The sequence below is a fragment of the Ictalurus furcatus genome, chromosome 12, assembly GCF_023375685.1.
Source record: "Ictalurus furcatus strain D&B chromosome 12, Billie_1.0, whole genome shotgun sequence".
NCBI lineage: Eukaryota > Metazoa > Chordata > Actinopteri > Siluriformes > Ictaluridae > Ictalurus > Ictalurus furcatus.
Window position 1 is genome coordinate 659,109 of NC_071266.1, and position 23,419 is coordinate 682,527.

The following is a 23,419-nucleotide window of genomic DNA, read 5'->3' on the forward strand; positions in this document are numbered from 1 at the left end:
CACACCTGACTCTAATTTCACCTTTTTAAGTGCTAATCCTACAGGTTCACATACTTTTGCCACTCACAGATATCTAATGTTGGATCATTTTCCTCAATAAATAAATGACCAAGCATAATATTTTTGTCTCATTTGTTTAATTGGGTTCTCTTTGTCTACTTTGAGGACTTGTGTGAAAATCTTATTACGTAAGTCATATTTATGCAGAGACAGAAAATTCTAAAGGGTTCACAAACTTTCAAGCACCACTGTATAGTAAAATCCATATATGGGATAAACTTCAGTTTAAAAAGGCAATAGCCTGCTTGTGGTACTGCCTTTTTGTGGACAACATGGACCATGTCAAAAAGTCTAAGAAGATGCACTTCACTGGCAGTGAAGTAGTTATAATGTTACACAAAGTAGAGTAAAACTTAAATGTTTTATTTGGCACTTTTATGAGTGGATTACCTAATAAATAAATAAGAAATAAATAAGCATACTGAAATAAAAGCAAGCTTGCTGTTATAGACAATAAATGTATCATGTGTTCCACTTGGCCACTTGGTGACAATATTCAAGAAACTCATCTGTACATCACAAGTTACCTGTACAAGTTAACTGAGCCTTTTCTGTTCATATACATGAATTCCTCAAAACACAGTGATTTTAAGGCTACGTTTGCACAGTCTCTTCCCCAAAGCATTTAGAAAACCTTGGATGGCTTGGACATCCTGTTGCCATATTCGGAAAGACATTCTGGCATGAGCAGTGTGAACGCATATTTTTTATTGTCCTCTCCAAAAGTGGGGCATTTTAGCAATCAGCTAAAATTCCACTGGGCAAATGAAATCAACTGATAAGACACTCACATCACTCTCAGGAAAGAGTCAAATCTTCAAACAAAGTATGAACATTATCTTCATCATCCCAAATCTCTTAGATGTGCCTTTTAAATTATTTTACTTAACATTTCAACTGTGTTAATAGTCTGCACATTGTTATGGAATTGACCATACACCATAGAATTTCTGTTGATTATGCTAGTGGCTTGGGAGCTTCTCATGATTAGTTTACCTGCTATTTCCCTTTTGAGCCACTAGGGCTTCCTGCATACACATTGGTGGTATTCCAAAAAGCGAACTAACTTGATAAGTCAGGCTTATTTCAAAAAAGCCTGGCTAATTTCCTTCAATGTTGCTTCCACAAATTAAGCTAATTATAAACCCTGTTGAGTTACTTTGGCAACATATGATTTTTGACAAACCTGCTCCATGTTTGGTTTGTTTTGAAGTTTAGTTTAACTTGATGAATTAAATTCGGTTGTTAAGACTAGTTTTTATCAACTACGGATTATTTCGAAACTCAAAACATTTTTGTCTTTCCAAGATCTGGAGAAGGTTATTCATGCTTTTATTACTTCTCGCTTAGATTACTGTAATTCATTATACTTGGGTCTTCCTCAGTCATCTCTGGCTCGTCTTCAGATGGTTCAGAATGCAGCTGCAAGGCTGTTGACCAGGGCAAAGAAGTTTGATTGTGTCACCCCAATTTTAGCATCGCTTCACTGGCTCCCGGTCCGTTTTAAGATTCAGTTTAAGGTTCTGATGTTTGATTTTAAAACTCTTAATAATCGAGCTCCTTCCTATCTCGAGGATCTTCTTAAACCACATTCATCAAACAGATGTCTAAGATCTTCTGATAGGTTTCTGTTGCATGTCCCTCGTTCCCGGTTAAAAACAAAGGGGGATAGAGCTTTTTCATTTGCTGCCCTTCCTCTATGGAATCAGTTGCCACTGGACATCCACCTTGCACCTTCTATTACCACTTTTAAAAAGAGGCTTAAAACATATCTCTTCTGCCAGGCTTTTTGATCAAATTTTTAATTGTTTAAACAAATTTTTAATAAATTTTTTCTATTGTCTATTGTCTGTTTTTATTTGGTCTAATTCTGTTTCTATTTTACTTTCCTTACTCTGTGCAGCACCTTGGTCAGCTTTGCTGTGTGAAACGTGCTATATAAATAAATTTTACTTACTTACATTTACTATGAATTCTATTCTCCAAGCCTTGTGCTTTCATGGTCCCATCAGGTGGAAACAATACTCGGGAACTATTGTTCCGCTGTAGTGTACACTAGGGAAAAAAAGAGGATATGTGGTCAGTCAGATTTAAGAGAAAATATGTATTGTTTCTATAAAAATATTTGATTTCTCATCAAAACATGATTTCATTGCATATAGTAAATTTTATTTAAACAAATATCTAATCTACTTATGCAGAGTGAGTGTGATAGCTGTCACAGCTACAGTTTACTCAGTTCAATCCTGAGTTCAGGTGAGTCCACAGTGTTTCATTTTATTCCAGAGTTTTGTTAATTACTGAGGTGTTATTAATGTGAAATAATGTTTTTATACTTGTATGATTTAATATGTCTTTTTTCAGTTGGGGTGAAAAAAGCAGCTCTCTCTATTTGTTGCCATGTCGCATAATCGAGAAATTTACTAAATAGTTGTCTGGTGGGAAGAAAAAAAAAAAAAGGTACTTGATAAATTAGTTTACAGATTATTTTTGTCTGCAATTGACACACATATCCTCAAAATATTTTATTTTCTATTTTGTTCTACAAAGTGAAAAATGCTGTAGTGAACACCACAGTGATTATCAACAGTATGTAAAGAAAGGTAATGCTAGATAGCTATCTAACTTAACCAAATGCTGTTGGGGTTCAGTACTTTGCTAGATAATGATAATGAGTCTTTATTGGTCACATATACATATGCACAGTGAAATTCCTTTCTTCACATACCCCAGCATGTCAGGAAGTTGGGGTCAGAGTGCAGGGTCAGCCATGATACAGTGCTCCTGGAGCAGAGAGGGTTAAGGGCCTTGCTCAACGGCCCAACTGTGGCAGCTCGGCAGTGCTGGGGCCTGAACCCCCGAACTTCCGATCAGTAACCCAGAGCCTTAACCGCCAAGCCACCACCGCCCCCAGATAGCTAACAATGTAGCTAGAACCAAGAATGACTTAACATGAGCAAGTACTAGCTAGTTAACAAACCTAGCAAAGATGCCCCTTACACATTATCCTGAGCGTTATCTATAGCTTGTAACACAAACAAACGTTGATGTGACATTATCTTTAGTACAATTTTACATACTGTAAAACATCAAATTATCTGTCTAGCTAGCATACCTTACTCAACTAGCTAATGGATTACTTGTACATGTTTCCAATGTTGAACTGTGAAATGCCAATATCTCATTGGGGTTTGGCTCACATAATTTGCAATTGTTATGATGGCGTTTCATTTGAAGCATTTAAAATTGAAAATAGTTGATAAAACTGGTCCAGGGATGCACATCTGTCTTCACTGTTTCTGACATTGCTGCTACTAACTAAGCGTTTGGCACCTGAGTTCCCTGATTTTCTGCAGGAATTCTGCTTTATTTTGATTGGCTCTCAAAATTTGCACATATTGTATAGTCTTTTAATTGGCTTACAGTCTCCTGGGTGATAAATGCATTAGTATGGACTTTAAGCAAAGATGGATGCAGGCATAGCTATCACCACCAGAAATCTGTATTCATGGTGTAAGCAACAGCGCTAACACTAGAGCAGAAAGGAGTGTTGAGAGTCATTTAAAAACTCCATTGGGGGTTATAGTTTGCATGTAGTTAGCTTCAAGAGAAGCAATGTAGCTTAAGTCACATTCTGTTTCAACATTTGGCTGTTTCTGTCATTAAAGAAGTGCTTATAAAATATCAGAAATTCAATATTCCAAAGTTGACTTACTGTGATCACTTTGGTCTCTGGTGTCATAATGAGAAGAATCTAAGAAAAATTTGTGTAATAAGTGTCTTTGACCACATTGATATGAATTCTTTGAAGGGATCATATCATTGTCTAGTGTAAATATAATGCTTATTCAACACACATTAAAAACTTGAAATATGCCAGCATTTTTACTATAGCAGAGAAGCGGGCTATGGTGGCCGGAAGCAGTAAGTCAAATTCATGCATGGGCAGTACAGTTCAGTTTTCCTTCCTGAAGCCATGTATGTGGACATCATTGCATAAAGTCACTATTATTTATTACTCTGTAATGGTTATCAAAATAAATTTAGTGTGGTTGAATATTTTATTTTTAAAAATCTCAAGTAAAAGTGACGGATTTAGCTATACTCAAATGAACAGTGAACTATGTACTCAATTACCATTTTGTTACTTTCCACCACTGTTGCTAAGTTAACTTTGTTGCTAAGTTAAATTGTGTGCTAGGTTTTGCTAGTTTGCTTTGGTTACCTATGTTGCTCAGACAGGGTGCAAACTTGAATGCATAGTTTTAATCAAAGCAATAGAAGGGACAGGAGACTTCAGCCTAAGATTTCAGCCAACGATTAGGATTTTGCAATAAATAAGAAATGGGAGAAATTCTGATGATGTACATTTTCCACGGGACTTTCATTTAGTAGAAAGCAGTTGCCGATGGGACTTTTAAAATTAAGCTGTACTGTGTTTCAGGTACACATATGAGCGTATTGATGGGAGAGTCAGAGGGAATCTGCGACAAGCGGCTATTGATCGATTTTGTAAGGTGGATTCGGACCGCTTTGTCTTCCTGCTGTGCACAAGAGCTGGGGGGCTGGGAATCAACCTCACCGCTGCAGATACTTGCATCATATTCGACTCTGACTGGAACCCACAGAACGACCTACAGGTCACCATCTCATTTTAAATAGCTCTTATAACCACACAAAGGTCCAAGGTCACTGGTGGAGCTTCTGATCCACCACTGTAAATGGATTTTGCCACTAAGACAACAATGGCAATATTAAGTAACCTCTAACATGGGATAAAAACTGGTTCTTCATCTTTTTCCTTACCGTTGTTCTACATTCTTTTTCAAACTCTTAGGCTCAAGCTCGCTGTCATCGGATTGGCCAGAGCAAAGCTGTGAAGGTTTATCGTCTTATTACACGCAATTCGTATGAGAGGGAGATGTTCGACAAAGCCAGTCTAAAGCTGGGACTGGACAAAGCTGTTCTACAGGATATCAACCGCAAAGGCAGTTTAAATGGGGTGTGTGCTCACCACTTCTACATTATACTTTAAGAGTACAAGTTTAGAGGTGTGCTTTGCTGACAAGGATCCCACAGGACCGAGCAAAAAAAATCACAGGCGAGACTGTTTTCCCCTTCATGCAGGTGGGAGCGTGTAGTCAGCCCACAGTACAAAGAAAGGCCAACATGGAAGAGTATTGGACCTGGTGTGTTACTTGTGTGGCACTGCACAATGCATTTACTGTAGTCATTTATTCATCTTCAGTAACTGCTTTATCTTGGTCAAGGTCGCTGTTGTTTAAATTGATAGTGATACTGTTTATACACAAAGTATGTGGACACCTGACCATCAAACCCATATGTGGGCCTTCCCCAAACTGTTGTCACAAATTTGGAAGCACACAATTGTATAGAATATTTGTATACTGTAGCATTACGATGACCCTTCACTGGGACTAAGGGGCCTAAATGCACCTGTGCACAAAGCGAAGTCCATGAAGACATGGTTTGCCACGGTTGGTGGGGAAGAACTTGAGTGGCCTGCTTTGAGATGAACTGGAAGGCTGACTGTGCCCTAGGCCTGACCTTACTAATGCTTTTGTGGCTGAATAGGCAAATCCCCAAAGCCATGCTCTAAAATCTAGTGGAAAGCCTTCTCTGAAGAGTGGAGGTTATTACAACTGCAAAGGGGGGATTAAATCTCGAATGGCATATTCAGAAAGCACATATAGGTGTGATGGTCAGGTGTCCACAAACTTAACTGGTCAAGAGTGTCTGCAGAAGCAGCCAGGATTGCTTGGAATTCTTTCAGGAATGCAATTAAAAAATACTCCTGTGCACAACTCTAGATCAGTTTACTTAAAATTGTACAAAAATGTTATTCAAAGAGCACCCAAAGCCTGACCTCTACTTGATTTCACTTTATTCTGTTGTTTTCTCAAAGTTATAACCTTCCACGCTTGTCTAACTCTAATATAAACTGGGACAGATTAAATTATATTATCGTCACTAAAATAACACTGTTGCTTTCTTTTCACTGCAACTTTGTTATTCTCTGTCTCAGGTACAGCAGCTGTCTAAGATGGAAGTGGAAGATCTCTTGAGGAAAGGTGCATATGGTGCCCTTATGGACGAGGAAGACGAAGGCTCAAAGTTCTGTGAAGAAGATATTGATCAGATTCTGCAACGCCGCACTCAGACCATCACCATTCAGTCTGAGGGGAAGGGATCCACATTTGCTAAGGTAAACACAATAACACTGACATCTCTAGACACATTCTTCCTTCAAGTGTTGCAACTTTCTGGCATTTTGCTAATTAACTGGCTAACAGAGCTTACGCTAACGTGCTGATAAGCATCTGAGTTGGTATTCCCTGTACATACTATACACTGATCACTGCGGAGTCTGCTGTTCTGTTTCGTTCCTCCTGACAGCCAGAGACGGTACAACAATAGTGGATGATCGTAGTGCCAGCCAGATAGGTCAAGAAAATAAATACGGACAAAGTCATGTGGTGACGTGAGCTGAGCGGAGGTGATATAAGCCACTGCAGCTCAGCACTCCACCTCTTTCACGTTTCTTGGATTAGATCGAAGATTTTTTTCCATCACATTGTCAAGTGCAGCTTTCTTGGAGCAACGAAAATTCATCCTCCCAAGCTGTGACAATACGTTTGGCACTGTTGTGTCTGACTTGGTTACAACTTGTTTGTTTTCTGGATCACTCACCCCTGGTAAGTGCAGGCTTTTTCCTTAGCATCACGGCTACACTCTGTCAAGCTACGAGCCACTTGCCATCACACGCAAGTTATTTTCCTTCGGGATTTTCTCTGCACGGTGTTCCGCTTACCTCACGGTTCTATCCGGAGGCGTATTACCCACTTTGGCTAGTTAGCGAGTTGTGTTAACCTGCTGTCTCATTATTTATATATATATATATATATATATATATATATATATATATATATATATATATATATATATACACACACACACACACACACACACACACACACACACACACACTGTGTTGTACTTGTGCCTGCCGGTCCTAACCGTGGGTGGTGTTTGAATTTTTATTTGAATCTTGTACGCTTTCTGCTCTGGGAATAGGAGTATTTAATTGGATTCTTTTTTTACTTGCTCTCCTCGTGGCTATACCCAGAGGCTCTCCATTTTAGCGGCTATGGCTTTCAGCTCCATTTCCACTGCCTATCACTTGAATTGTAAGCTCTGCCGTAATGAGTTTTTCTTTCTGACAATGGGCATGATCTCTGCCCATCATGCCTGGGTGTTCAGCATCTAAAGGAAGCACTTACGGACCCATGTCTGCATTGTAGTTTGCATCCAACGTCTGAGAGTCAACTCAGCCCTTCAGCTGCGTCTGGCTGGTCTGGACCACAACCGGGATGCTAAAATTTTGGGAGCAAGTTTGGGTTTGAGGCAGAGAGCTCAGAAATACCGTGCCTTAGCAGCTACTGGCCTTCCCTCAGCTGAAACAAGATCTAGCTCTAGGAGAAATCATTTGGCATTGCACCTGTTATCAAAGAAGGTGGCTGGCTTTTCTTCAGGCATGGCAGAGATGAAACATCTCTTGTGAACAGACTCAGTTCCTGCTTCTATTACGGCTCCCACTTGTTCGCACTCTTCTAGTGAGGAGGCTACTGTTTCACCTATCCCTCACCATAGCCCCGACAATGACGCTATGTTTACATGTGCTTCTGACACACATTTTCTGGACCATCTCTTCACTGATGTCGCTGGGTCCGCGTTAGCCGGTGGCTCTGGTGATGGCTCTCTCCACTCCTCTGGGACGGCCCCACCTCAAATTGACATATTGAAGGTCCTTCGGATGGCAGTGGCCCTGTCTTGGCCTGGATGAATGCCCTGCACACCCTGTTCAGTCCAGTGTATTTTTTCTCAGGCCTTCATCTAATGATTCATTTGCTATGCCTGCGTGTAAGGACTTTATTACAGAATTCTCGAATGCCCTCAAAGGGCCATGGATGAACAAGAGGTGTTCCAAGACCACTCGCACCTTAGCTTCTATGGCAGAAGCGGAGTCCCATCGGGGTGCAGAATGTACCCAAAGCTGAACAGCCAGTCACCACATTGGTGGTGTGACTGCGTGTGTACTGCGTGGGAACATTCAATGTCCTAGCGCTCAGTGTGGCTGCACAGATTCCCTTCTGAAGAAAGCATACGAGTCAGTTGCCTGTGTCACTTGAGCTGAGAGCACCATCTGCCAATTGATTTTGGCTGCTTCTAATTCCTTGGGATCTGTAGAAGTGGATCCCTCTGTTCCACGATTTCTGCAGACAGCCTTGGTGACCATGTTGCACGTGATGCAAGACCTGGGCGCTCTCATTGCAACACTCTTGACTGCTTACAGGCAGGTTTGGCTGACTCAAGCCAGGTTGTCAGAGGATTATGAAAAGACTTTGGGAGAGCTTCCCATCGTTCCAGGATATCTTTTTAGTCCAGGCATGTCTGAGGTGTTGGAGAGGCGTGTGAAATTGTCCTCAACCACTTAACAGCTAACCGAATTTTAGGGCCCCAGTGCTATCTGCTCATCGTAGTTACACGCTGGTGCAGCTGCGCTTTCGTCATATGCCCTCTAACCATCCCCAGGCCCAACAGCGATTTCCTGAGTCTGAGGTAGTACAGGTGCGTCACCCTCATGATCACCCTAATCCCCTCCGTGCCCCAGGGGGCCAGCGTCAGCATATCCCCACAACTTCGAATAGCTGAAGCCTCAAGGCTTGAGGCACTCGGGCCGGCGGTCGGATGTTTCACAACACGCCATCTGAGTTATTGGGAAAGCCCAGTGTCGGACCCCTGGATCCTAGTGATGCTGCTTAATGGATATACTCTGCAGTTCCGACGCCAGTCCCCAACGTTTTCGGGATACGTCCACTGTTGTGGTAGACCTGGTTCATTCAGCAGCTCTCTCTCAAAAAATTTGTTCCTTGTTATAGAAGAGGGCAATAGAGGTGGTTCACCCCTTGGTTCAGAGGGACGGGTTCTACTCCATATATTTTCTGGTTTCAAAGCGGGATGAAGGTTTTCAGCCAATTTTGGATGTGAGGAGACTGAACAAGTTCTTAAAGAAGCTCCCCTTCTGCATGTTGCGTACGACAGTCGGTGACCGAGGGTGATTCGTTCATGAGTGTCGACCTGACTGATGCATACTTTCATGTTCCTATTGCTGTGCATCACAGGAAGTTCCTACGCTTCAGCTTCAGAAACCAGACTTACCAATTCAGGGTCCAACCCTTTGGACTTTCTCTAGCCCCTCGTGTTTATGAGGTATATGAAGGCTGCCCTGTCACCCCTGTGGTGCCAGGGGTTGCGGATTCTGCCATAACTAGATGATTCGTTGCTTTGTGCTCAGACCAAGGACCAGACTGTACATGATACCCAGCTGCTACTAGGCCACGTTGCCAAGTTGGGTCTTTTGGTGAACAGGGCAAAGAGCTCACTGTCTCCCACACAATCCATCACGTTCATAGGGGGGACGATTGATTCATCCACAATGCAAGCCTCTCTGTCTCGGATGACAGACATCCTAAATATTCTTTCCCAGTTTCGTCTAGGGGTGTCTCTCCAATATGGGATATTATTGAGGCTGATCGGAATGCTGACATTGGTCCCACCTCTGTAGGTCCTCTGGGACTGCTTCACCTGGGGCCCCAGTCTGTCAACATAATCTGTGGATCGTAGTGACTCGCAGTTGTGTGCGTTCCCTCAGACGGTAGACTTCACCGGCTTTTTGATAGCAGGCTTTCCGTTGGGGAATGTTCCCTCTTCTCGGGAGGTGGCAACAGCTGATGCATCCCTCAAGGGTTGGGGAGCAGTTTGAAACCACAGGGGTGTCGGTGGCAAATGGTCAAGGGAGATGTCTATGGATCACATCAAGCTGCTGGAGATGTGTGCAGTTTTTCTGGCCCTGAGACACTTCCTCCTGGTGCTGACAGGCCATTATGTGCTTGTTCGCTCAGACAATACTGCGACGGTTTTCAATCTGAATCACCAAGGGGGCACAAGGTCAGAGAGCTTGCTATGGCTCACTCACAATATCCTCACCTGGTTACTCCCACGGTTTGAATCACTGAAGTCTGTTTATCTGCCAGGGATAGCCATTCAGGCTGCAGATGCACTGTCCAGAAATTGGCTTCACCCAGGTGAGTGGAGGCTCCACCCAGATGTAGTTCAGGACATTTGGCAGGAGTCCGGTGTGGCGGAAGTGGATCTAGTTGCTTCAGAGGACACAACTTACTGCATTTTGTGGTTTGCCCAGATGGAAACTTCCAGGCGCTGGGGCAGGACGAGCTGTCACACAATTGGCCGGATTGTCTTCTCTATGCCTTTCCTCCAATTCCTCTGCTGTGAGAGACACTTAACAGAATTGCTCAAGGCAGGCACAGGGTGCTTCTGATTGCACCACGGTGGCTGTCCAGACCATGGTTTCCCTTGGTCCTAAGCTTCCCCTCAGGAGAGATCTATTGTCTCAGCTGGACGGCTGCATTTGGCATCTGAACCCGGCCCGCCTACAGTTATGGATCCGGCCTCTGGGGCTGACTCCCTCTTAGTAGACTGTGAGCCTTCGGTCGTTCACACTGTTCTCAATACGAGGGCTGCTTCCACACGAGCACTTCATGCCTATCGGTGGAGGTCTTTTTGTACATGGTCTGAGACTCGTGGGTTTGACCCTGTACGATGTACTGTCTCTGTAGTTTTGGGTTTCCTACAAGGTCTTCTGGACAGTGGTAGGGCAGCCTCCAAATTAAAAATTTATGTGGCGGTTATCTCTACGCATCATTCATCTGTGGACGGTTCGTCTTTGGGCTCCCATAACCTGGTTTGCAATTTCTTAAAAGGTACAAGGCGCCTCGATCTGGCTCGTTCTCCCTGTTCTCCAGTGTGGAGTTTACCTCTGGTTTTGGAGTCCCACTTTGAACCATTGGAGGGGGCAGGTCTTAGATGGAAGTCACTGGAGGATACCGGAATTGTCCTCTGGCCCAATTCAACTTTCCTTCCTAAAGTGCTCCTCCACCAGTTCATTAATCAGCCCATCGAGTGGTGTTCCTTCCAGCCAACAGGCCTTGAGCAGCGTTCTCTGCTCCTGTGCCCCGTACGAACCTTGAGGTGCTATGTGGAGGCTACGGCACAGTTATGACAGTAGGAACAACTGTTTCTGTTATGATGGCGTTAAGAAGGAGGAATGAAACAACGATTCTGTGAATTCCAGATGACCGCCAGAATTTCCGGTCACTCGGCGTCTGCGAGGAGACGTGCTGAGCTGCAGTGGCTTATATCACCTCCACTCAGCTTACGTCACCACATGACTTCGTTGGTATTTATTTTCTCAACCTATCTGGCTGGTGCTGCGATCATCCACTACTGTTGCATCATCTCTGGTGGTCATCCAGAATTCACAGAACCATGGTCACATTCATATCCAGCGTTATTAGTTGGGATTTCTGTTCATTCTCAGCTTTTTGTTTTGGAGTGTGTATTCCCTCCATACCACTTTTAAACCCTTCGGTTGGATTGCCCTAATAGTCTGCATTGTACCTAGTAGAAAACTACTGCTAGCCATACCACAGGGCTTACACTTTTTCAGACAGTGTCTGAATCTTTTGGAAAACAATCACTGTAAAATTGGTACTCCCTCCACATACAACAGTTATTTCTGAGTCTGTTCACAGGATATCAATCGCAAATCAGACTAAATGGAGTGTGTGATCACTACTACTACATTCAACTTTCAGAGCACCAGTTTAGAGGGTTGCGGGTGGTCCGATATAAAGCCCGTAGGACAAAGAAAGGCCTTGTCCATTAACATGGAAGAGTATTGGACGTGGTGTGTTAGTCATATACAATAGCACTGCACAATGCATTTACCATAGTCATTTAGTCATATCTTCAGTAGCTATTTTATCTTGGTTAGGGTCACTGTGGTTTAATCTAATGTTTAATTTACATTAATTGTTATACAACATGGTTAACTGTTTTAATAAAATAACAATATCTGAAGTGTTGGCTCAGAATCTATTTTATGTACTTTCCCAGGCCAGCTTTGTTTCCTCTGGAAACCGAACTGACATCTCTCTGGATGACCCGAACTTCTGGCAGAAATGGGCAAAAATCGCTGAGCTGGAGATTGACTCAAAGGAAGAGAAGGTAAAAATGCCAGTTGTCCATTTGCTTTTATCATAAAAATGCCTCACTGTGACAACCTTGGGCCAGAGAATTAGCCCAAGGGCATCTATGAGGGAAGGGCTCAGGGAAGGAGCGAAGAAAGAGACATGTTAAATATCTGGCTTTCATCATGGTTGAAAAAGATTGGGGAATCCATCCATCCATTTTCTGTGCCGCTTATCCTATACAGGGGAGCTAGTAGCCTATCCCAAGAAGCCCAAGGCACAAGCAATGGACACCCTGGATGGGGTGCCAACCCACTGCAGGGCACACTCACACATGTTCCCACACCCATTCAGACATTACAGACAATTTGGGAATGCCAATCAGCGTACAGTGCTTGTCTTTGAACTGGGGGGCACTGGGGAGATAGCCTAGGATAGCCTAGGCCATCTTTATGTAGAGCAACAATTCTTTTTTTCAGATCCTCAGAGAGTTCTTTGCCATGAGGTGCCATGTTGAACTTCCAGTGACCAGTATGAGGGAGTGTGAGAGCAATGACACCAAATTTAACATACCTGCTCCCCATTCACACCTGAGACCTTGTAACACTAACAAGTCACATGACACCGGGGAGGGAAAATGGCTAATTGGGCCCAATTTGGACATTTTCACTTAGGGGTGTACTCACTCTTGTTGCCAGTGGTTTAGATATTAATGTCTGTGCGTTGAGTTATTTTGAGGGGACAGCAAATTTACACTGTTACACAAGCTGTACACTCACTACTTTACATTGTAGCAAAGTGTCATTTCTTCAGTGTTGTCACATGAAAAGATATAATCAAATATTTACAAAAATGTGAGGGGTGTACTCACTTTTGTGAGATGCTGCGTGTGTGTGTGTGTGTGTGTGTGTGTGTGTATAAAAAATGTGTTTAGAGGACTTTGTTCCTCAGACACGTGACGATTTCTCCTATGTCTGATGGTGACTGAGGTCATGTTAGGAATAAAATTTAATGTTGATATAAACAGTAAACTGAAGAAAGTCATTGTCTCTGACTCTGAGTACCTGCTAATGCTAGCGTGTGTATGACGTTATGCGCTGTTGAGTAGGAAGCGGCTTATACTTCCGCTCAGTAAAAAACCTGCTAGTGTTCCATTTGAGATGATATTACTTTTCTAAAATTCACACACTAGATGGTAGAGTATATGGTGCATAGTGTAAGTGTATAGTACGTAATTTGGGACACAACTTTAGTATTTACGCTCCAATGCGTGTTTTCTGAAGAGTAGTAAAGTAATGAGTAAACGTGCCGTGCGCAGACCAACCAATCGATAATGAGATTCGTTGACAACGATTTTCATAATCGATTATTATCGATTTTATCGATTAGTTGTTGCAGCTCTAGCGTTAAATCACATGAGCAAGGTGCTTTGGGTGAAAGTGGTAGGCCTTCGAATATGGTATAAGCTGTTTTTTTTTTTTGTTTTGTTTTGTTCCCTCACCATGTAACCCATAGTCTAATGTGGTGAAATCTGTAGGCCCATGTGTCTGTATCTGCAATACCACATAAACACACACACACACACAAATGTTACATCATTACTGCAAGAACAATGACAAAATAAGAGATGAGGGGAAAAAAAAAAGATGTGCATTTGTGTGCTCTAGGGAAATGCTGTCATACTGTTGGCAAGTGGAAGCAGTCTCATTAACTGAATGCATGTGTTTAGATAATGCATCTTCTCTTGACATATCCTGTAGGAGAGTCTTGTGATTGATACACCTCGTGTGCGGAAACAAACACGACACTACAACTCATTTGAGGATGATGAGCTGATGGAGTTCTCAGAGCTAGACAGTGACTCAGAGGAGCGTCCTTGTCGTTCACGACGCCTTGGCGAGCGCAACAAGCGATATCTTCGAGCAGAATGCTTCAGAGTGGAGAAGAACCTGCTTATATTCGGGTCAGTCTCTATCACACATGCTTACTACCTTCTCTTTGGATCCACATCTTCAAGTCAATAAATCTCCACATCTATTTCAAGCACCAATACATAGAAATTATTCAACATACGTACTTATAGCTGTCTAGTTTCAAGTAGGAATAGCTTCCATTTATTAACGTTAAGTGTTATTTTAAGTCTTCATGTTTGCTAGCATTCTGAGTAGCACAAATAATTATGGAGATATTTTGACTTAGGAATACTGTGTCATACTTGCCAGTTATTCCAGTAAAGTAATATGAAGATATTGGTGGGTCTTTGCCAAATCATTTACATAATCTTTCTACAGTAGTTCACAAAAAAAGTTTAGCAGACCATTTGACATATTAGCCTTCTTAATATTCACTTCTAAGACAATATGTACTGCATAGATCTGCAGATACACTATAACATACATGGATGTATGCAGAGTTTTTGTGTTACCAGGCTAAAAAAAAATAAAAAATTTTTTAGAGAATGTCACAAAAATGCATATGAAGATTTTTTTTAGATTATTGAAAATCCCACATGATATTTTAAAAGTTATTATAGAATATCTGATTAAAGATCTCTGTTTACTCTATGTTGTGGCATTTTGGAATTCTGTTTACATACTGAAATAAAAAAGGTAAATTCATTTTAAAAATCCGAAACATTAAGCTTCCAATTTTAAGTTTTGCGTTCATTCATTCACCTGGAGTCATTGTTTCAGTTAATGATAAGATATTGAGTGTGTGTTGAAGTGGTGTCCTATAAAAGATGCATAGTGTAGTGTGGTTACTGACGGTCTGTGCGTTCTAAAGAAAGATCTATAAACTATATATCCTGATCAGATTTCAAAGGAGAATTGTAGAGATGGATGAAGCTGGAAAAGGCTTCCAATTAGGCTAGCGAGATTGTGTGCAATACACCGTCATCCTGTCGTGTTCTCTAACTATTGCTAATTGTATTGCTCATGGCTTTGGAGAAGGGGTCGTGGCCAGAAATAAATAATGTGTACGTTACATTTTACAGGAAGCTGGTTACAAGTGAACTGTAGCTGTAGTTGCTAGCATTAATATTTAGTCAGTTTTTTTCTGATTTAAATAATAGTTAACAAGGTCAGTAATGTTTGCATAACTGAAACTAGAATTGTAAATAAACCTAATTTGGGGGGGTTGGGGGCACGTGGCTTAGTGGTTAGCATGTTTGCCTCGCACCTCTGAGGTTGGGTTGACTCGAATCCCGCTTCCGCCCTGTATGCGTGGAGCCTGCATCTTTTCCCTGTGCATCGGGGGTTTTCTCCAGGTAGTCTGGTTTCCTCCCCCAATCCAAACACATGCGCTGTAGGCTGATTGGCACTTCCAAATTGTCCCCCCCCCCCCGGGAGTGACTTTTTTTAAGGAAGACTTTTAACTTAATATCAAAAGAAACATATGGTACCCTTATTTGTGCAGGGGACTTGTTTATGTTTATAAACATAATGTTTATGATCCTTCGTTAGATACAACAACCCAGACAAGGAGAAATAGTCCTGTAGAAAAAGAAGTGAATAGATTGATAGATGATACATGGCAGGACTTAGATAGATCAGACTTGGAATTTACCTTTCATTCTGACTGAATGAAATCCACACAGCTTCTTTCATGCATTTGTCTGGGGGTCAGTCTTACCCTCGGCTCAGCACGTGAAAATTCCTCCAATAGTTTTCCAGGGAAGAAGCTTGATGATGGTTTTTTAAACGTTTCCTTTGGATTTGGTGATTCCTTTGATTTGCTTTTGGTAAAAGCAGAGGGTTCCAAAGGGAACGTGCACTTTCTCAAATCTTCAATAGTTTGTGAGGCATTGTGAAAGGTGACCGTGCCTGTGTTGAGATGGACATGCATCTTAGATACTGGAAGTTTGGAAGCATATACGTTTGTCTTTTAGTACTGGTGATGGAGGCATATTCCTTTCTCTTTTTCTGCACATCCTCATCATAGTCATGGTCAGAATACACTCATTTACTTTCCACATAGATCACCTTTTTTCAAGAAACCTGTAGGATTTTCTCTTTGACTGAAACCTGGAGAAACCGAACCCCAATTGAACATGTACACTGATTACAAAGCAACTGAGAGAGTGTATTTAATTCTTATGTCCCATGCTTCCATCTCCGCCATTCTTTCTTCCATCTCACCTAAGCACTTCACAGCATTGTCAATTTGTTTGGTAGTGTCCTGAATCCTCTGAAGAATTTTGGATGCCAGGTCATCCAGTTGCTTTTTAATTTCCACATTGAAACACTCGCCGAATTCAGCAAGCTCTCTCTTCACCTCAGAAGAGAGAGCAAATTGAGCCTGTGCAAAAATGAACCTAATATAGCAGGTCCTTCATGGTCATGGTTAAAATTAGACACATACCTCATTTGTAGGGATAGTAAAGTCCTCGGGACTGAGTACCGCATCATTGTGTAGACGCAAACCGCTTTCATGAGCGGGTCCGAAGTCCACCTTTCTCCAGTTCTCATAGCTCTCCCGAGAAAACACACTCGAACTCACACCACTGAAACAAACACCTGCAACAAATTTGAACGCCTCTCTCATCTACTACATCTGTAGGAAAGCACCACGTGCTGTCATGAATAATTAAGAGACAGCATCTTCTCATAGGATAAGAACACGCAGGCTCATGAATAATTTTGAGACCCTGATAAGTCATCGAAGTACTATAGTACATTGTCACCTCACTGCCTGTGACTGAGATTTTAAACCAGGAAGACGAAAATAGTGGAAAAAAGCTGAAAATTAACCAGCTTTCTCCTACAATTAAAATGAACAGATGCTAAGATTGTCTTTTATGATGTGCTATAAGAACACCTCTGTTAAAATCTCAGAAAATGTAGTTTAGTGTATCATGATGCTTTAACACATCTAGATGTAAATATCAGGAAATAAATGCTGAAATTCTGATCTGTTGTCTCATATTTATCTTTTAAGCTTTGTATCTCAAAGCCAAATGTCTTCAGTGTATAGTGAAAACAACTGAATTGGCCTTGCTGTTCCAGTACTTTCAGAGGGGACTGTATGTAAACTCTCAAATAATGCTGAGGTTAGGAGTCCATCCATCCATTTTCCTGCTGCTTATTCTACACCGGGTCATGGGGAGCCTGGAGCCAATTGCAGGGAACTCGGGACACAGCTTGGGAGACACACTGGACGGGGTGCCAACCCATTCCTTGGCACAATCACACACACACACACTCTGTGAACAATTTGGAAATGCTACACACCTCATTAGCAAAGGGAACACCAGACACTAGATATGAGAGGGGTATAAATAAGACAGGTTCCACCTACACTCCCTAAGCAGATTCTCATCTCTGGCACCCAATTTGAACACTTGATTCTAATTTTATGGATTTGAAGGTGTCATAAATGAATGGGTGTACTTACTTTTTACATGTGACTGATGTGTTTTTTGTTCATTTAAATTGCAAAAATTACTACAAAATGTCAATTTTATGTCATTTGATAGTGTATCAACTTTATTACTAGGCACTGTTTCAAAGAGGATCAAATGTTTGTTTGTCCAAATATGTCAAAAAAGCCAACAATTTCCATGGGGTGTACTTATTTTTTAACATGATTATATGTTAAGTTGTATTACATTTGACACCAAACAAAAGACCACTGTGCTTCTTTAGGCTGCATTTTCTATCTCACAATTGTTTTCAGGTATGGAAAGAGGATTGATAGGGGAGTAAGCATTAAAATATATTTAAATACTGAATATATTAGCGCAGTTTGTTTTACATTTCTATTTGGCAATTTTAAATAAGCTATTTGTGTTTCTTTGTTTTTATTGCACTTCTCTTGGCTTTCTGTGTTCAGCTTAGAAATGGTGGTGCTAGAAAAATATTTGCAACTCAGTAAGTCACACTGGATCAACTATTTTTAGAATTCACTTAAAACCCTCGTTTTCAACCATTTTGATAGGTATTTTTGATCCTTGGCCTGTCTGAGTGCCGCTTTCAGACATGAATTTTACTGTTCAACTTTGATATAGGCTGCACAGGTGCTTAGTGGTTAACACGTTCACCTCACACCTCCTGATTTGAGGGTTTGATTTGGCCCTATGTATGTGCGAAATTTGCATGTTCTCCATGTGCTACAGGGGTTTCTTCCGGGTACTTCAGTTTCCTCCCCAATCCAAAGACATGCACGGTAGGCTGATTGGCATGTCCAAAGTGTCCGTAGTGTATGAATGGGTGTGTGAATGTGTATGTGATTGTGCCCTACAGTGGATTGGCATCCTGTCCAGGGTGTAGCCCGCCTTGTGCCCCATGCTCCCTGGGATGGGCTCCAGGTTCCCCGTGACCCTGTAGGATAAGCAGTATAGAAACTGGATGGATGGATGGAACTTTGATCTAAGTTGGGTTTGACTGATTCTTATCCTCAATAGTGAGGACTATTGATATTTAAGTGATTATTCTCCTCAGTAGAGTACAGCATGAGCATTTTGATCTATTCTTAGCCTCAGTGGAGAATAATATCAGGGTTTTGAGCTATTTTTGATTCTCAGTTGTGGAATTGTGTGTAACTTTAGTCCTACGGCTAAGTGGAGGACCACCAGGCCACTACGGACTGTCAGGTGAATGAGACTGGCCAGAGAACAAGTGTAACAGAAAGCAAGGTTCAGGTGGGCCACTTTAGCCTTTGCCCCTCTGACTCATCCCTATATCTCTCCCTCATTTTGCAGACCCATGTAAAATCATAGCCCCATCTGTTACATTATTAGAGAAGGTAGAAAAAAAAAACCAACCTTCTATTGTTTATTGCAGCATCATTGATAATAATATTGATTTATGAGGGTAATTAAAACAATTGTTATGCTGAAAATATTTTGGAAAAGGCAGAAATTACATCCTCAGACTTTTAATAATATAATTCTACCAGAGAAATAACCAAATTCGTAAAATATATGTATACCTTTATGTTCCTTTGCCACACCACATTTTCAAAATTTGTCCTTACATTTATGAAAAGAAACAGGACTGTTTTTCTATTTGCAATAATTGTCAATAACTGCACTGATTTTTTTAAAATAGTTTGCAGGGGATAAGTTCTATTGCAACCCATTTACTTTCTCTTGATGGTTAAGGATACCATCTTGTGTGAGTTTGGCATGGCTGATGAGCATAACAAGTAGCCCAGAATGTAGTTACTTCTAGGTAAATTAACAGCCTTCCAGCTCTGCTAAAATCAGTGATTCAGGAACTGAGATTGTACAACTTGGACTCATGCCCAAGAGAGCCCAAGGACAGAGCCCAAGGACCTGCCATCCTCCCCATTCCTTATCAGAGGAACACAAAGTTGTCTACAGCCACATCGTGGCTGTTAATAACCTTGTAGTTGATCTATCATATTAAGTCAGCTCAGACCTCAGAAAGGTATGAAGAAGGGTCTGTGTTGGCCCCTGCTAGCTTTCAGGTGCCACTGACGGGCACTGAACTAATCATGGCAGCCGCTGTAAACGTTGTGGTCCGTTGTAGGATAGGATGGTGCTACACAGCACAGAATACCCTCTTTTGTACAACACTAGTAGCAGCAGAACTTACCATGGCACATTGATTGCTGAACAATGGCATGTGTTCTGGCTAACATGGAGGATTATGAGCAGGTCAGGCTAGATGCCCAGCCTCTACCTTATAACTTACCATATAACCTAACCCCTACCTGATAACTCCCAAGCTTTCCTCTCATTCTGAACCAGTGCCAACTGAGAAGAAAGTATCAGGGAAAAGGTCTGTATGACAGCAGTATTTATTGCAAATACTGTGTTGTACTTTACTGCATCACTGGTTGGAATGGTGCGTGCGTGCGTGTGTGTGTGTGTGTTCAAAAACAAATATTCAAGTGATACTCACTGATCCTGACAGGGTTGATAGAACCACAGTTACACTTTTTCTGTTTGCAATAATAGTCAATAAACATAGTGATTTTTAAACAGTATGCATGTGTTTTAAGTTTTTATTTTCTTTGTTAACAAAGCCTCTGAATTTGGTATTCCTGTTTTAATCATTTTTAATATTCAAACTGTATGTATAGGTGGGGGCGGTGGAAGGACATACTGAATCATGGACGTTTTAAGTGGCACCTTACAGAAAGAGATGTGGAAGTCCTGTGCAGAGCACTGCTTGCCTACTGTGTACGTCACTACAGAGGTGACGACAAGATCAAAAGCTTCATCTGGGACTTAATCACACCCACCAAGGATGGGCACAATCAAGCACTCCATAACCACTCAGGTAATAGCCAGTTTTTATCCAGTTTGTTGAATGTATTGAATGTAGAGCATTGTATGGAACAATATGATACAATATGCTTTATCTTTTTGTCCTAAAATATAAATTTTTGCAAAGACCATCTCAGTTTCTGTAAAAACCTGGTTTAAAAACCTGGTGGTTTGAATAGAAGAAGGGAGTCCATATGCACAAACCAAAGAATATAACAGTGATTTAAAATGTTCTGCATGGAGGTGTGGACCAAATGAAAATGCAGTACTTAATGTTTTTGTATGTTTTGCAAAAATATCAAAATAATTAAAATATGTTGTCACTGATTGAGACTTTGTTTATGTGCAGGACTGTCTGTTCCTGTACCCCGGGGACGCAAGGGTAAGAAACTAAAGAACCAGTTAAGTCCTCCTGAGCTAAAGAATGCTGACTGGCTAGTCCACTGTAACCCCGAAGTAGTACTCCAGGATGACAGCTACAAGAAACACCTCAAACAGCACTGTAACAAGTGAGACCCCACAAAACAGTTCAATTCAGATCAGTTTTATTTGTTTAGCTTTTAACAATGGACATTGGCCCAAAGCAGCTTTGCACACATACATAGATATAGATTTTAAATGTATGAATTTATCCCTAATGAGCAAGCCAGAGGTGACGGTGGCAGGGAAAAACTCCCATGAAATGAGGAAGAAAACATGAGAGGAGCAAGACTTAAAAGGGAACCCATCCTCTTCTGGGTGACACCGGATAGTGCAATTATAAATAAATTTCTTCTGTAACTGTGCACTACATGGTCAAATCGTGAAATTCTGTAACCAGGAAATTCATTACAGTTTTTAAACAAAGTCTGTTTTGTTGATCTTATCCACTGTTCACTGATGGAGATTTGAGTGCAAAACTATTTGTGGCAATTGCAGTCCTACAACTATCATAGCATAACTGTTCAAATGAATTGAGGTCCAAAGCCATTATTATAGTTTTTAAGTGGTATCATCATCAGTAATCTCAGTGATCTGCACCATGTGGGGCCATCCTTAGCAGCAGCATATGACTTCCAGTTAATGAGAACTCCAACCAGAAATAGGGCATCAGGATGGATCTGGCAGGTCTGGAAACAGAAGGGGCCAGGATCATTGGTATCTCAGAGTAACGTGTAGCGAGAGAGAGAGGGAGAGATTATTAAGTATGCTTATTGTCCTGTAATGGTTAAGGACCATGTACTGTCCAAGCAGGGACTCCGGCAAGACTAGCTATGACAGCATAACTAAAAAGGAGAGCCAGAAGGTAACACAGACATGAGGGTGCCCCTGGGACATAAGGCATCCAGCAACCACAATTTAGTGCTTTATAGGTCAATAGTAGAATTTTATAATCAATGCGAAATCTTACTGAGAGCCAAAGCAGTGTGGATAAATAGGTGTTTTATGGTCATATCTTCTGGTTCTATCTGGTAAGGATTCTTGGAGCTGCATTCTGGACTAACTGGAGAAAACATGTTATATTTGAAATGATTGCATAGATTAAAAGCAGAAAAGTGTTGGACATAGGCAAGAAAATGTGACTAGCTAGATATTAAAGGGAAAAGAAAGGGCTTTCTTATGGCATGCTATCAAAATAGTTTACCGACATGTGATTTGGAGACTGGTCACCCCAAATTGTTACCATCTTCTGCAATTCTGCAACCTTGGCTATGCAGATTTTTTTTTTTTTTTTGCTTCTCCTTTGTATCCTTTTTCATGCAGGATTGTAACAGCTTCAGTTGTTTTAAACACTTTTGTCTCTTTTCATTTGTGTATTCTCAACTCTTCCCTGTGTTGTTGAATGACTAAGGGAATACTGTATGGCCTCTGTGCTAAATTCCTATTTATAACCCAGCTAAACAGGAAATCATAGATGACTCGTGAACTTTGAAACTTAAAAAAAAAAAAGTCAAGTAAAATGAAAAGTAAATTTAACCGTAAAAAGTTTAAAAGGTTTTCTTGGAATAAATTTCATTCAATTCCATTTTATTTAGGTTGCAACCCACCCTGGATAGGATAGACAGAGACATAGCAAAGAAAATTATTATTATTATTATTATTATTATTATTATTATTATTAAGCTTAGCAATAGCAAACAACTTGCAATCCATCTTCATTGGGGGATGTCTGAAGAATATTTTCAGTCATGAAGACTGAAAAACAGAATCCACAGTGTAAGTGTAGATATATATGATAAAATCCCAGCATGACCACAGATGGTAAAATTCAAACCAAAACTATGTCTGTCTATAGGGTACTGCTGAGGGTGCGGATGCTGTATTACCTTAAAGCAGAGGTACTCGGGGAGGCTGCCAATCAGGCTCTAGAAGGAGTCTCAGCCAGGTACCGTGTTTGCCAGCCTATGTTTTCCACATTTAAAAAAAAAAAAAAAATTGTCAAGCAACTATGTAAACTGTCAGTGGTTCACCCAAAAAGTTTGTCTAATCAGTAGCTTAGCTATGATTTTACTAACTGGTTGTGATTCACTGTTTGCTTTTTCTTATTTTTTTATTACTTAAATCTTACGTTTTGTGTAGTAAATTAGAGGTGGCCCTGCCAGAAGTTGACTACATGGAAATTCCTACTGGTTGGTGGGATGCAGAGGCAGATAAGTCTCTGCTTATTGGAGTACACAAACATGGTAGGTTGAAACTACTGAAGTACAGGGAATAACTAGTAAAAATTTTTTTTACATTAATCATTTTTATGTTGTCTTTTAGGGTATGAGAGGTACAATGCCATGCGTGCAGATCCTCAGCTCTGTTTCTTAGAGCGGGTGGGAATGCCAGATGTCATTGCACTTACAGCAGAGCAGAGTGGTGCTGAGGTTGCCCCCGATATACATGACAGGTAAATTATGCTTGACAACAATAGTAGGTGTTGTATTTTAGGTGGCCAGTTGCTTTTGGAACAATTCATTAGAGCTTAAACATAAGAAATAACAAATTAATTCATATGAACATATTTTAT

The 23,419-nt window shown here is 41.1% G+C and overlaps 1 protein-coding gene across 8 annotated transcripts in view; it reads left to right on the forward strand.

The window, feature by feature from the left end:
* Positions 1 to 23,419, forward strand: part of chd6 (chromodomain helicase DNA binding protein 6) — a 127,731-nt gene that overhangs the window by 69,175 nt on the left and 35,137 nt on the right. For all 8 annotated transcript variants that reach the window (XM_053637919.1, XM_053637914.1, XM_053637921.1 and 5 more), the window contains 10 exons: positions 4,505 to 4,700; positions 4,898 to 5,062; positions 6,107 to 6,286; positions 12,118 to 12,228; positions 13,952 to 14,154; positions 20,241 to 20,440; positions 20,777 to 20,936; positions 22,703 to 22,792; positions 22,987 to 23,090; positions 23,170 to 23,299. In XM_053637919.1, the coding sequence (XP_053493894.1) occupies positions 4,505 to 4,700; positions 4,898 to 5,062; positions 6,107 to 6,286; positions 12,118 to 12,228; positions 13,952 to 14,154; positions 20,241 to 20,440; positions 20,777 to 20,936; positions 22,703 to 22,792; positions 22,987 to 23,090; positions 23,170 to 23,299 (1,539 nt within the window). The remainder of the gene's footprint in view (positions 1 to 4,504; positions 4,701 to 4,897; positions 5,063 to 6,106; positions 6,287 to 12,117; positions 12,229 to 13,951; positions 14,155 to 20,240; positions 20,441 to 20,776; positions 20,937 to 22,702; positions 22,793 to 22,986; positions 23,091 to 23,169; positions 23,300 to 23,419) is intronic.